Consider the following 13,176-nt stretch of genomic DNA (forward strand, 5'->3'; position numbering starts at 1 on the left):
AAATATAAAAAAATAAACAATAATAAAAAACGGTATTTGCACAAATAGTAAGTTATATATAAATAAATATATATACATATATATGTATATTGTATATATGTTTGTTTAATTATTTAAGGTCTAATTACACAACTATACACATACAATACTTAGAACAATTAGCATATATTATTTTTATGCGATTTATTATTATATTATTAATTTGTATAATTTTGAAATCCTTATGATAAAAAAATAGGCAATTAAATATTCTGAATATAATAACTTAATATAAACCATAGTCTGCTATTAGTATTTTTTAAATTGCGGAAAAAATATTAGTAATTAAATAAAAATAATATCGTATAAAACATATATTTTTTTATGATTGTAGTATGTTATAATTTTTTAATTAATATTTTTACCTAATTTAAAAAATACATTTTTTAATGTACATTTTTTATATTACACACTTTCATTAGTTTATAATTATTCAGTCATTTATTCGTTCGCTTATTCGTTTATTTATTCGTTAATTTATTCTTTTATTTATTGATTGATTGATTGTTATGTTAATCAAAATTATTACTTTTAAATAATTCGAATACTATGCATACAGTATATATATATGGATACAAACACATCCTTATAGGTATTGGATAATATATAATATTTCGAGTAATGCGATTAATTTTGAATTATATACATATATACTTTTTTTTTATTTTTGTGGGTTTTTCGTTTCAAAAATTTAACTGATGTTAAAGTAAAGCAAATAAAATATGATGGACAGTGAATATCATGAGCCCACGAATAAAGAAAAAGAAACAAAATTATTAAATAATTCAAATTATAATAAATCGTATGACAATAAAACAACACAAATTAAAAATTTGAGAAATGACGAAAACCAAAGTTCCCAAAATATAAAAGAGAGCGAATGGAAAAAAGACAAAGGTAGGAAGAAAATATACCTTTTCATATTTCCATTTGTTTTATTTCTATAGATGAATATGTAGAAAAAATATGGTTATATATACACATTCAAATGAATTTATTAAGAAATATTAATTTCAATGTTCTTGTTTTTCAACGAAAAGAAATACAATATACAGTTTTAAAGATAATAGCATGATATATAAAAATTATATATATGCGAATTCAAACATGTTTAATGCATATATACTATTATATGGACATGCAGACATATAATTTTTTTATTTATAAATATTAAAAATTATTAGGTGATACAGAAGACAAATTGAATCATAAAATGGATGATATAAACAAAAGACAGGAATTCGAAACAAATGGAACTACATTAAAAAATGGTGGTATAAATTTTTACAGTAGCATAACTGATAGAATATCAAAATTAAAAACGATCATAAAGCCTAAAAAAAAAGGTAATGCCACAGATATACAAGAAACAAAAAACCAAAATGGAAAGGCCCAAAACGATGATTCTAAAAATGTCCAAAATGAATCATTATTATATAGTAACGAAACAGAATACGATAATAATATGAAAAATAATAGTAATAGTGAAAATAAAAAAAAATATAAAAACAAAAAAGAAATTGAATTATTAAAAAATATTGCGAAGCGAAATTCTTTAAAAAAAATTGAAAAAAATATAAATCTTTTATTGGTGTCTGAAGATGACGACGATGATAGCATTGATAATAATTCCGTTAGTGAACATCTCAAAAAAAATAATGATACTAAAAATATGCAAAATGAAAATTCTCCTATGGGCAGTTTATATCATACAAATATAAAAAAAAGTGAAGAAAGAAAACGTCTTTTAAAAAAAATGATTGAAAATGTTAACGCCCCTTATAATAGTGCAGATTATAATCAAACTGCAATTCGCACTAAATTAGGGAATAAAAATATAAATAATAGTAATAATAATGAAGGATATGACCACGAAACCAATAGAGAGGAACATAGTGGTTTGCTACATAATGATGATTTTGATATATCATTAGTGTCTAGTGATAGTTTAAAACAGGATTTTAGTATTTATTCATTTAACGGAACAAATAATTCTAATAATAAATATCTTCCCAATAGTATTGATAATATGAATATTAGTAAAATTTCTGGATTTTCAAAATTCAAGGATTTAGAAACACAAGGGCATGATACATTTACAGATTCTTTTAATTGTAATAGCAATAATAATATCAATAATTCTTTTAGTAAATATATTCAAGCAAATAATAAAAATGAAAAAGAAAAAATATATGCCAATATAGATAACATCCCAGAGTCCCATTATATAAAGAATATTAATAATTCAGAAGGAGATAGCACATTAAATCAAAGAGAAAAAAGAAAATTTATTGATAATTCAAACACTGATGATTGTAATAATTCTTTTCAGACTTATATGAATAATAGTGGAATTATTAATAAAAATAAAAACAGTATAATAAATAATAGTGTCGTGAGAAATTTTAATCTTAGTAATATGAATGTTGAGCATTTCGATCATTCAGTTAATAATCAATTAGATAATAAGTATATGGATTATCCAAATTATAAAAATTATATTGATTCCATGAGTGAAGAATATGAAAAAGGAAGTTTAAAAAGTTACATGTCTTCTGAAAATAAGCATAGCAATAATAATAATATAAGTTCAATCCCTACTTTTAATAACAGTAGATTGGATATAGCTTCTTTTTCGAATAGCTTGGATAGTAGAATTACCAAATTGCCGAATGATATCGAAAATGCCGAAATTTTTGATCAGTCAAACAAAAAAAGACAAAATAAAGTCGAAACAATAATGAAAAACAAAACTCCAAACGATATTCTAAATGCTATGAATCGTGAAAATAATAGAACTTTGAGTAATAGCAAAGGGATGCCTTTGAAAAGTTGCGGACGCAGAGAAGAATTAGATGAAAAACAAAGTGTGCTAAATGATGAAGATAGAAAAATTAGCTTGCAAGATATAGAAAGCAAAATAGTATCAAATATAGAAAATAATGAAAAGCTTGATAATCATCACAATGAATATGAAATTGATCAAGCGAATATTAACGAGATATATAAAAAAATTAATTCTATATCTATGTTAAATGATCTTAGTTTAACCAAACTAGAAAGTTTAAATAGTAGTATATTAGAAGCGAATACAAAATATAATGGCCATGATAATTTTTTAGACGATGTTATTTTGAATGATAGTATTTTTAATCATTCAAATATGATAAATAAAGATAATAAAGAATTAAAAGAACTTAATATATCAGACAGTTTAAAACATAATTTTTTTAATTCAATGAATAAAAGTGAAGAAGATAATATTTTTAAGATATCCAAAAGTTATCTAGAGAATTCTTTACTTGCTAGTAAACAGGATATATTAAATATGAATGTTTCAAAAATTAGAGAAAAATATGAACGACATCAAAACAAAATGAATAATTGGGGTATGAGCTTGAATAACTCTGATAATATTATTATAAATAACAGTGATTCCCTTTCTAATAGTAAAGCTAATATATTAAATATAAATAAGAATGAAATCAGCGATAACAATAGTACAAATTTTTATGATGAAGAAAAAAAAATATTTACTAGTGAATCTATTGATAAACGTGGATTAATCGACCAAACTCAGATAAATAATATTACTAAGCACTTATATGATATAAAAAAAGAAGAAAAAGAAAATTATAATAATATAAATGATCCTCAATCAAATAAATCTATAGTTTCGTCTAAATTTTCCTACAAATTAGATACAGATGTATTGCTAAAAGATTCAGCAAATTTTGAAAAAATTGATTATATAAATTCTTTACGAAAATCAAATACTGACATAATTGGTTATATAAATAAATTTGTTGGATCTAAATATGTAGGTGGAGAAAATGAAACTATACAAAGTATTACCCAAATCAGTGAAGATAAAAAAATTGAGGATAGAAATATTCCTATTCTGAACGACTCAAGGAATGAAGATAATATAAAGAATTATTCCATGTTTTATGGAAATAAAGGGAATAATAATAAAATTAATGAAGACAAGTTAAGAAAAAAGGAATCAGAGTTGCTTAATTGTATAACAAGCAATATATATAATGAAAGAAAAATATACGAGAACGAGTTATGTGTAAAGAAAGATGAACTAATTTTAAATGAAAAAATTTTTAGGGATAAAAAATTAGAATTCAGAAAATCTTTTGAAGATGAAAATATTCCTTTTAAAAATAGTAACCATTCTAATGATATACATAATGATGAAGAAACCAAATGGACTAATTATTCTGAATTAGATTCAGAAGAATATTTTAAAAAAAACAAGACAGATGCAAGTACAAATAGTATGAGTGATCCAATAATAAATAACATGAAATGGGAAGACGAGATGGATATAGGTGCTGTTGGTGATAATATCACTATATCTGGGAAAAATAATTCTTTTAAAGGAGCTAATTTCTCAAATAAGGATTATAATACTAACTATGGGGAGATAAAAAATGTAAAGGACGATAATGAGAATAATATAGATAGAGGTATTAAATCGAAGAACGAATTGAATATAACGACAAGACATGCACCAAAAAAAGAAAATGAAAAAAGAGAAATGAATGAAACGAGTGAAGTTGATATTATTGATCAACGTGATTTTATGAACCCAAATTCAAAGAGTATGTATGAACGTGAAGTAAATATAAGTTCCGATATGACTGAAGGCCATATTGCAAAAATTAATTCAAAAATTTGTGAAAATGATAAAACAGGACAGAATACTGCTTATGACGAATCCAAAAAAGTATTAAATAATTATGATGACATAGTAAGAAATAGAAATAATGTGAATGAAAATACATTTAATATTTTTAAAAATAATACAAAATTAGAATATAATAATTACAATAGTGATACAGGTTTTAGTGATACGGGAACGAATAAATCGTACATTTCAACAACAATGAAATTTCCAAATGCTATATCAGAAAAAGATGACAAGAAAAAAAACAAAAGAAAGCGTAGCTTCGATAATAGTACTACTTTAGATGAAAAAGAGAATATGAATATTATAAAAAGTAGCTTTGATCAAGTAGAACATGAAGCCAGTAATTTCACTGACTATCAAATAATGGAGATATACAACGATTCAAAAAATGGCGAAAATAATGGTCATAATGGAAAAGGCGGAAATAATAGCAGCAGAAATAGTATATGTAATGCATCCTATAAGTCAAATGATATTAAACATAGTAACATAACGAACATGTCAGATGTCCTAAATTTAAATGATAATAAAAATACAAAAATTCTTTTTTTTGATAATATTAATAATTCATCAGAATATTATGATATTCCAAAACCAATACACAGTTCAATATTTGAAGATGAATCCAATCGACATAAAGAAGATGCAACAAATAATAAACATTATAATCAAGTTGATCAAAATAATCATATTGAAACGATACCTTTAAATGATGTTAAAGGTTTTATTATTAATTCAAATTTTAATGATAATTATATTTTTCCAAGTAAATCCTTGAAAAATAACACGGGAACTTTAGCAGATCCCCAGAACATTACTAATACAATTGAGGCTGCAAATAATGGTTTGCCTACAAATATGAATACCTCAAATGAGGGTCTCAATAATGAAGAATTCGAAAATAGTAATAGGAAAATTATCAAAAATAGAAGCCTCAAATTGGTTACCGAAAATAATAATTTCGATATAGAGAAAGAAATCAATAATATCACCGGTGGCAATAACAGTCATAATAATGCAAATCAAAATGAACAAAAATTACAGCAGCAAAATGTTCTTATTAATAAAGAAGAAAATCCTATACCTAATAAACAGCTAATTGAAGAGGGTGAAAATGTTAGAAGCTTAGCTGATGTAAGAGATCAAAAAGAATACAGACAAAAAATAAGTGTCGAAAAGGATTCAACAATTTACTTACCTAATTATGAACAGGAAATTAGCAATAAATGTATAAACAAAGGGGTTCCAAAAATTCCTGAAAAATCAAATGAAATACAAAAAGAAAATATTGAACTATATAATAATAACTTTAAATCTGTTAATAAAGACAACAAAGTAATCCCATATACTCATATATCTAGTGAACAAATAAAAATAAAAAATAATAACACAAGTTTAGTATCTGAAAAATTAAACGAATATCCTTATGATAATAAAAAATTTATTTTTGGTCAAGAAATATATAATGATCATGTTATAAAAAATGGTGAAAAAAATGAACAAGCTAATAGTTTTATATCATTAAAAGAAAATAATAGCAAAGAATTTCATACAAATATAAAATCTCGGGGTAATATATATGTTTATGCTAATTTAAATAATTCTAAATATAATAGTGAATTATGTAACGCTTCAGGAGATATGAAATATGGAAGTTATAATGATATAGATCCTCAAAATTATAATAAAAAGGATAGTACTTATAAAAATAGAAATAAATTTGATGATAAAATATTAAACAAAGTGAATCGAACAACTGATATATCAGAACATATATATATAGATGATGCAATAATTTCTGCTTTGGAATTGAATAATGGAAGAATTATCAGAAGAAGCAATACATGTAATGAACATTCAAAATCATTTAAGAATGATCATATAAAAAACGAAGTTAATAATATCGTAAGACACCCAAATTTTCGAACAAATAATGAATATATGGATAGACATGGATATCAATATGAAATGAAATATAAAAATTTAAATATAGCTTATCCTCATATTCATAACAATATGAGTGATATTATAATTCACGATTCTCAAAATGATGAAAAAAATAAAAATACAAATCTCGAATCACATTGCAATTATAGACAAAATTGTGAATGCATACATAATTATTATAACGGTGAATTGAAGAACAATGAATATAATAAAAAAGAAAAAAAAGATATGTCTACAATGACAAATCCAATTTATGATAATATGAAACAATATAATAATGAAAATATAGAAAAACAAAACGCGAAAAATATGGCAAGTAATAAAAGGGATTATAACGTATCAAATGTGAATGATGCAAATTTTTTAGCATATCAAAATTCAAATCAAAATTATGTAAAGCCTAAATCTATCTATAACGAAATACCACATTATGTAATAAAAAATGGTGGGCAAGATGGCTCAGAACATTATATTAACAATAATGATATTTATAACGATTTACGAGATATTAACAATTTATTAGATGCTAATCTTATAAATCAAAACGATATTAATCGATATATGTCATATGAGCGAGTAAAAAATCAAAGGGCAGAACCTAACAATTTTGATGGTATCGATAATAACCCTTATTATGATAAAAATGGGAATGTAAACAATTTAATAAAAGGATACAAAAATAATACTCATAATGAAAGGCAACATAGTTTTTGTCTTGCTAACTATGATTTAGAAAAAAATGTTTATGAGGATGAAATAAGTAGAAAAGGCACAAATTGTAACGAAATGCCAAATCATTTTATGAGAACAAATATGCAAAATGGTGAATATATTGAAAAAATGAAATCCGACCATCATACCAATTGTATAAATAATGTAAACAACAAAATTGAAAATTCTGAAAGTACTTATTATAAAAAAAATCAGAATTATAATAATAATATAAATAGTAATTATAATGTTCATAAGAAACTTCCATATAGTTATTACTATACTGAATCAAATGCAGTTGAATGTAAAAAGTTACCTCCCAAAATGATGAATAGCCCCAATCAAAATTGTGACCAAGGATATCCGAAAAAAATAGGCACAGATTGTTTTAATTACAATCATGACAATAATAGTGCATGTCAATTTGCATCTTCCAATTACATACTTGAAGAAAATAAAATATACACCGGACATTTTGACAATAATTTTTGTTCGTCTGGTGATAATAGAAATTATTATGGAATAGAAAACAATCTATATTATGATGAAGAATATATATCTCAAGAAAATGGAAAAATAATAAAAGCACAAAGAAGTCCATATAATAATAAGGATCAGTATTTTAATAATTCAGTACATAATCAAAATTCTCATAATGTTGATAATACTCCAAATAGTCGATATTTTAGAGAACAGACTCAGTATTCCGAAAATGAGAACAATGAAAATTTTATGAAACCCCCTCAAATGAAATATAATAATTTTAACAATAACAAATGTGATATTAAAAATAATCATGATAATAATAAAATAAATAATGATCACAAATTTTATGAACAAAATAATTCCTCTCAACAAAAATGTTCTACTTGTGCCTGCCATACCCGAGGGGATTATAATGGCGAAATGGAAATACTTGAATATAATAATGGAAATAGACAAAATACGTCTGATAATAATAATAAAATTGAAAATAGCCCATATATACCTAATGGAAAAGCATATAAAAATAACTCTCATAATATCAATTCTGATCAAATAAACACCAAAAAACTACATAAAACTAATACAAGCAATCATCATTTGAAAAATACAAATTCAAATATTCAATTGGATGTAAATAAAATTAATAATAGTGAAGCATATGGTTATGAGAAAAATCTTGAGATAAATGATCATATAATGATGAAAGACAAAATAAGTATGGGGGAAAAAGAAACAAATATTGTTCACACTGATAATAATACAAATAAAAATGATAAAGTAAATGAAAATGATGTCGATAATAGTGACACTAATAAATTATACAACTTATTTCGCGAAAAACTTGGTGATTTAGGAACGGGTCAAAATGGGCAAGTGCTAAGCCAACTTATGGACGTAATGATAAACATACAAAATGATTTAAAAGATGTAAAATCGAAATTATTGATAAAAAAAATAAATGAAATAGAAAATAATATGAAAAATGATCAAAATAAAGAACAACAAAATGATCAAGCAAATGGCAAATCAAATGAAATACTAAAAGATAAAGAAAGCGAACAAATGACTGAGCAATCAAATGATGATGATATTTTTACATTAAAAAAAGTAGAAATGGCTATTAATGAAATGCATCGTAGTATTTCTTCTAAAAATATAAATAATCAAAATACAGAATGCAAAAAAAAAGAGGAAAAGGAAGTCAGAATAAATACTCAATTTATCGATCTTGAGAAAAATAATAATGTAGATGCATGCTCAAGGAATAAACCTATAATATCTAGTAGTAGAACAAGTAATATAAATAGAGATCGTGATGTCATTGTCAAGAAAGAGGGTAACGATAGAGATGTAAAAAAAAAAGATGGAAAAGAAAATAAAAGAAATGAAATAATTATTAACAAACAATTTAGCAGTAATACAAATGTTGTGTTAAAAAATTTAAATTATGAATATATTGAAGATTCTACAGTTAGTAAATCTAATAGATTATATTTATTTAATAAATTTTTTACATCACTATTTTATGAAGAAAATACAAAAATGCACAATTGTATTATGTTTAATATTTATAATATTGAACAAAAAAGACAGACACATAAAGTTACATTATTTTCTGAAAAAGATTATTATGATATTTTTAATTTGGCATACAATAATTTATTGTTCTATGCTTTTGATTGCTATAAATTTTTTAGATATATAAAATATAAATTTAGAGATACATATAAAATATATGAAAATTCTACTATATGCTTGTATATAAACAATTGCTATGAAACTAATTTAATTAAACGAATTTTTATCGAACAAAATTATATTGCGGATAGTATCCACAGAAGCAATACCCAAGATAACCCTGAAAGAACAAAAAACAGAGATAGTAAAAAGTGCGAAAATCAAATTGATTCAATACAAAAACCACCAGTATCCTATACACTGAACGAAAAACGGATATTAAAAACATCAACAAAATACTTTTTAGATAATTTCTTATCTCATATAAACAAACAAATTAATATAAAAAATATTATACCATTAATGAAAAAGGAAAACTATGAATTTGACCAAACAAATTTATATTTTTTTATTTCAAATTTTAATTTAATGGATAAAGTTTTTAGTGATTCTCATGGGTTTGATTGCAATAAAAAATTTTTTGAAAAAAATGCATCTAATACGAAAAATTATGCCATCTTTTTTAAGTTTGTTCATGAGGCAACCAAATTTTTTGATACATTTATTGGTGATAGTTGCAATTCCAATAAAAGAAACAACAACAGAGAAGAAAAGCCCTATGCAAATGATCGGTTAACTAGCCATGCAAATAATTCCGATGATAATTACAATAAAAATAATGGAAACAATCAATTGAGTAATAGAGGTTGTTATAGACTAATAATAGTGGCCTTACATAAAGGAAAAACTTTCAAATATGAAAATTTTCCATTTCAAAATTTTATGAAATATAAGAATAATGAAATATACAATTATTATAATAATTATGATTCGATATATTTTAACAATGGGACAGTTATACTTTTTGACTTATCTTATGCCGTTCCCTTTTATTACATAGAATACTACAAGAATTAATTTCGTAAAACAACTTTTTTAAAGACTATCTCATTGTGAGCATATATTATGAACAATTTTAAAAAAAATTTTATAACCATAATCCGATTTAATATAATTTCACTCTTTTATTTATGCAATGCCAAATAATTTTTTTTGTATTAAATACATCCTACCTGCGTAACAAACATACACCTTTTCATGACCCTTTTTATGTGTGTGATAATGTGTAATAATTTTTTTTAATGCATACTATAATGCTTATTTATAGTTTTATTTTTTTCGTTCTATCTTATATGTCTTTGTTTTAAATTTTTTTAAAGTTATATAAACAAATATATTTTTTATTTTATTTTCGGAAATTAATTTAAACTACTTTCTATTCTTTTTTAAGTATACATAATATAAAATTTACAAAATTTAATAAATCCTTATATGACAAATTTCCAAAAACTTCACATATATAATAAATAAATAAATATGAGTGTCGGTTTCCTTTGCTGTATTTACACTTAGTTATTAAGGAGAGTATGCTCATTATAATTTACAAATGAATTATGATGTATTCAAATTGTAATTAGACATTTGAATGCTTCTAATTTAAATGCACAGAATTATCAGTATGAATGATAAATAATTATTTTTAATCATATTATTGTCTTCCTATAAATATTGGGTCATATATATTACTCGAATAAATCTTTTTTACATTGAAAATATGAGTATATATTTATATATATGTATTAATTTGCCATATATATATACAATTGTATATGCATATATTAATCTTTTTATTATTTGAATTATTTAACTTGTCTATTTGTTGAATTTGTAGACTTGGGTGTTTTGTGTTTTTTTAATTTGTTATGGTCTTTTAAAGACAAAATAAAATATAATGGCTAACTATTTTATGTATATTTTGGAATTGTTGCTGATCTTAAACTATTTAGGTAATGTAGATGGGAAAATTGAACAGCCTACTCCTAAAAATACGTTTACCAGTTCTAATAAATTTTTAATAGACACATGCATAAATGTTGCAAATGGATTATCATATTATGATGAACTAATAAAAAATTACGATTATGATAGAAATTGCTTGATGTATAAGGAAGTAGGAAATTTTGTATTGGAAAAATATAAATTAGAGCATTATAATTGTTATAGTAAAATACAAAAGCCTTTATGTAAAATCAGGTATGTGGATATAAAGGATGGCCAAAAAGGGAAAGAAAAATGCAAAACGAATAATATTCATGTAAGTCCTATTATCCAAAATATAGGACTTGACAAAAATGTGGAAATTGCAATGGAAAAAAATAATAGTAGCATAATGGATAGTACTTTATCGATAAAAAAGGAGAATGATACTACAGAAGGAAATGAAAGTGATGAACAATATGATAGTAGTTTGCTTAATATAGACAACTCAAATGGTATACACGAAGAAGGCGACGAAAGTAGTCACTGTAACAGTGCTAAGGATTTATTTATTTCATTGATTAAAAAATGCACAGAAAATAAATATAAAGATGAATTAGTTCATTGTGCAACTTTTGATATAGAAAAAAATGTAATTTTAAATGGAGAAACATTTTGTGAAAGGTCTTATGAAAGAAAAATGATAGAAGATAAAATAATAGAAAAAAAAAAATATAGATCAGTTTATGGTGATAATATATATAAGAAATTGATAATAAAACCAATTAAATTTAAAAAACATGAATATTCGGAGTGTATAAATATGGTCAACATTTATAATAACTGTTCAGTTGTTGAACAAAAATTAACAAATAATAAAGACATAGAGTTTTGCTTATTACAACGAAGCAATAATTTTTGTAATAGTAAAATAAAGGTAGAAAATAATAAAGATTATATTAACACATGCTCTGATATTATATTACCTTATTTATTAAGCTCAAAAAATGATGATAACTTAACATATATTCAAATGTGTTATGATATTAACAATTATATAGATATATTGGATAAAAAAAAGTTACAATACATAAAACAAAAAAAAAAATATGAACAAAATATAAGCAATATTAATATTACTCAGAAATTATATAAAATAGTTAAAAAAAACTTCCAAATTTTGAATGAAGAAAATGATAAATATTATGAGCATATTAATAATTTATTCAATATTTTATTAGGAGCAAAACAAAATAATAAACTATTATTATCTAATCATTGTATAACCAAATTAAATAATCTCAGTGAAAAAACTAATTACTTATATCATAAAGTGAATTCAATTGAGTATCCTGATATTAATGCAAATTTGATAGACAATAATATTGCTTTTATAAATAAAAATAAATTAAATATAGAAGATATAATAAACATTCAGATGGATATATCGGCTGCTTCAGATGAAATTAGACAGTGTGTTAATGAGAAGGAAGGAAATAAAAAAAGTGATAATAAAGTTCGATCAAATAATATTAACAAATATAAGGATAACAAATTTGCTGAATTGAATTATGATGAGCTTAACAAAATGAAACATAAAGGAAACCATATAAACAAATTAATTCAAAATTATGCAACAAAAAGTAACAATTCGATTTTAAAAAATAATGAGGAATTAATCAATAGTTTTAAAAATGATATTAAAAAAATGAATACTATGATAGAAATATTTACAAGTCAAATTAATTTATTAATAAAAATTGATTTTTCATCAAACTAAAATAATTATATATATT

At 23.2% G+C, this 13,176-nt stretch overlaps 2 protein-coding genes across 2 annotated transcripts; both read left to right on the forward strand.

The window, feature by feature from the left end:
* Positions 1–761: 761 nt before the first annotated feature.
* On the forward strand, positions 762–10,480 carry PVVCY_0903450 (conserved Plasmodium protein, unknown function; the record flags this gene model as incomplete). Its single annotated transcript, XM_008626681.2, has 2 exons — positions 762–936; positions 1,224–10,480. The coding sequence occupies 2 exons, from the start codon at positions 762–764 to the stop codon at positions 10,478–10,480; spliced, it is 9,432 nt and encodes a 3,143-aa protein (XP_008624903.2).
* Positions 10,481–11,354: 874 nt separating this feature from the next.
* Positions 11,355–13,160, forward strand: PVVCY_0903460 (conserved Plasmodium protein, unknown function; the record flags this gene model as incomplete). The annotated part of the gene is made up of 1 exon (XM_008626682.1): positions 11,355–13,160. One exon carries the CDS (start codon positions 11,355–11,357, stop codon positions 13,158–13,160), a length of 1,806 nt encoding a protein of 601 aa, XP_008624904.1.
* Positions 13,161–13,176: the final 16 nt, after the last annotated feature.

This window comes from Plasmodium vinckei (genome assembly GCF_900681995.1).
Source record: "Plasmodium vinckei vinckei genome assembly, chromosome: PVVCY_09".
NCBI lineage: Eukaryota > Apicomplexa > Aconoidasida > Haemosporida > Plasmodiidae > Plasmodium > Plasmodium vinckei.